We start from the raw sequence: 1245 nt of genomic DNA, 5'->3' as shown, positions 1-1245 counted from the left end.
GCATAGAGATATCAAGAAAACTTTACTATGAATGCACTGCATGTGATGGATATGAGCCTCATTACATTTCTCCTGCTTCGGGTCAGACGGCTAACTTGCCTTTTTGTTGTCAGAAAAGGAAAAATTATCGACAACCGACTCCTGAGGAATCTTATTGGTTTCCCAAAGAAGAGCAGACAGCTGAAAATGTAAAAATGCAAATATCAAATTATTATTGACATAATGATTCTTTACAGGTACCTGTCACTATTAGTGAAAAGGAAATGGCAGTAATATCGAAGAGAGTTGGTGACAAAGCTGATACTCTTGCTGCATGCATGGAAATGCTTCTGAAGTTTAAGGCTCTCCAGCAAAGTCCAGCTCATAGTAATAATCCAATGCTTCATTTGCTTTATGAGTGGAAAATTGGTGGTGGATATAGAGAAGACTTGATTGAAGCTCTTAAATGTGCTGATCTTCATCAGCTAGCTGATCAGTAAGTGTTTGTACAATTTGATTGTTATTATTCTATTAATAGAGTTAAAGTCTCCGACTATAGACCTGCCAGTGGTGTAAGTTTGACTGTATGATTCATTTTAAAAAAAGATATTAATGTAGTTTGCTAATAAGAATATATTGTTATTTATAATTTTAGCATTCTATAAAATTGAATTAACAATTGTAACAGACGCTCCAACTATCTGTTAACCAAACTTTATTCTTAATCAACACGAAACTCACAACTAAAACACAACTAACACAACACACTTATATAGATATTATAAATGTCCAGAAGGTTCTATAACATACAAGAATACTTTACATGATTGTTCTAGAATACACTTGAATAAACACATAATATATAATTACAATAGTACACAGAGAGTTCCGGATCCATCTAGAAACAACTTCTTACATTTCCTCCCTTCCCCTCTGGCACGAAGTGCTCTTCCTCTCCAATCTAGAAAGTGCATCTGCATTTGCATTTGCTACCCCTTTCCGATGTTGTATAGTGAAATTATATGGTTGCAGAATCAAACTCCATCTAGTCAATCTTGCATTCTTCTCTTTAAACTTGTGTAGCCATTGAAGAGCTCTATGATCCGTTTGAATAATAAAAGATCTCCCTATGAGATATGCACTGAAATGCTTGATGGCTAGAATAATAGCTAAGCACTCTTTTTCGACTGTCGAGTATGCTTGTTCTCTCGGGAGTAGCTTTTTACTAAAATAAGCAACTGGTCCCTCATCTAAATTCTCCTCTCC

At 35.2% G+C, this 1245-nt stretch overlaps 1 protein-coding gene across 1 annotated transcript in view; it reads right to left on the bottom strand.

The window, feature by feature from the left end:
* Nucleotides 1–700: 700 nt before the first annotated feature.
* Nucleotides 701–1245, bottom strand: part of LOC109582495 (uncharacterized) — a 5009-nt gene continuing 4464 nt past the window's right edge. The window contains exon 4 of the mRNA XM_019997225.1: nt 701–722. Coding sequence (XP_019852784.1) covers nt 701–722 — 22 coding nt within the window. The remainder of the gene's footprint in view (nt 723–1245) is intronic.

The sequence above is a fragment of the Amphimedon queenslandica genome, unplaced genomic scaffold (assembly GCF_000090795.2).
Source record: "Amphimedon queenslandica unplaced genomic scaffold, v1.1 AMPQUscaffold_13379, whole genome shotgun sequence".
Taxonomy (NCBI): Eukaryota; Metazoa; Porifera; class Demospongiae; order Haplosclerida; family Niphatidae; genus Amphimedon; species Amphimedon queenslandica.
Note: the sequence above shows the minus strand (reverse complement) of the source record. Positions and strands in the feature narration are given on the sequence as shown.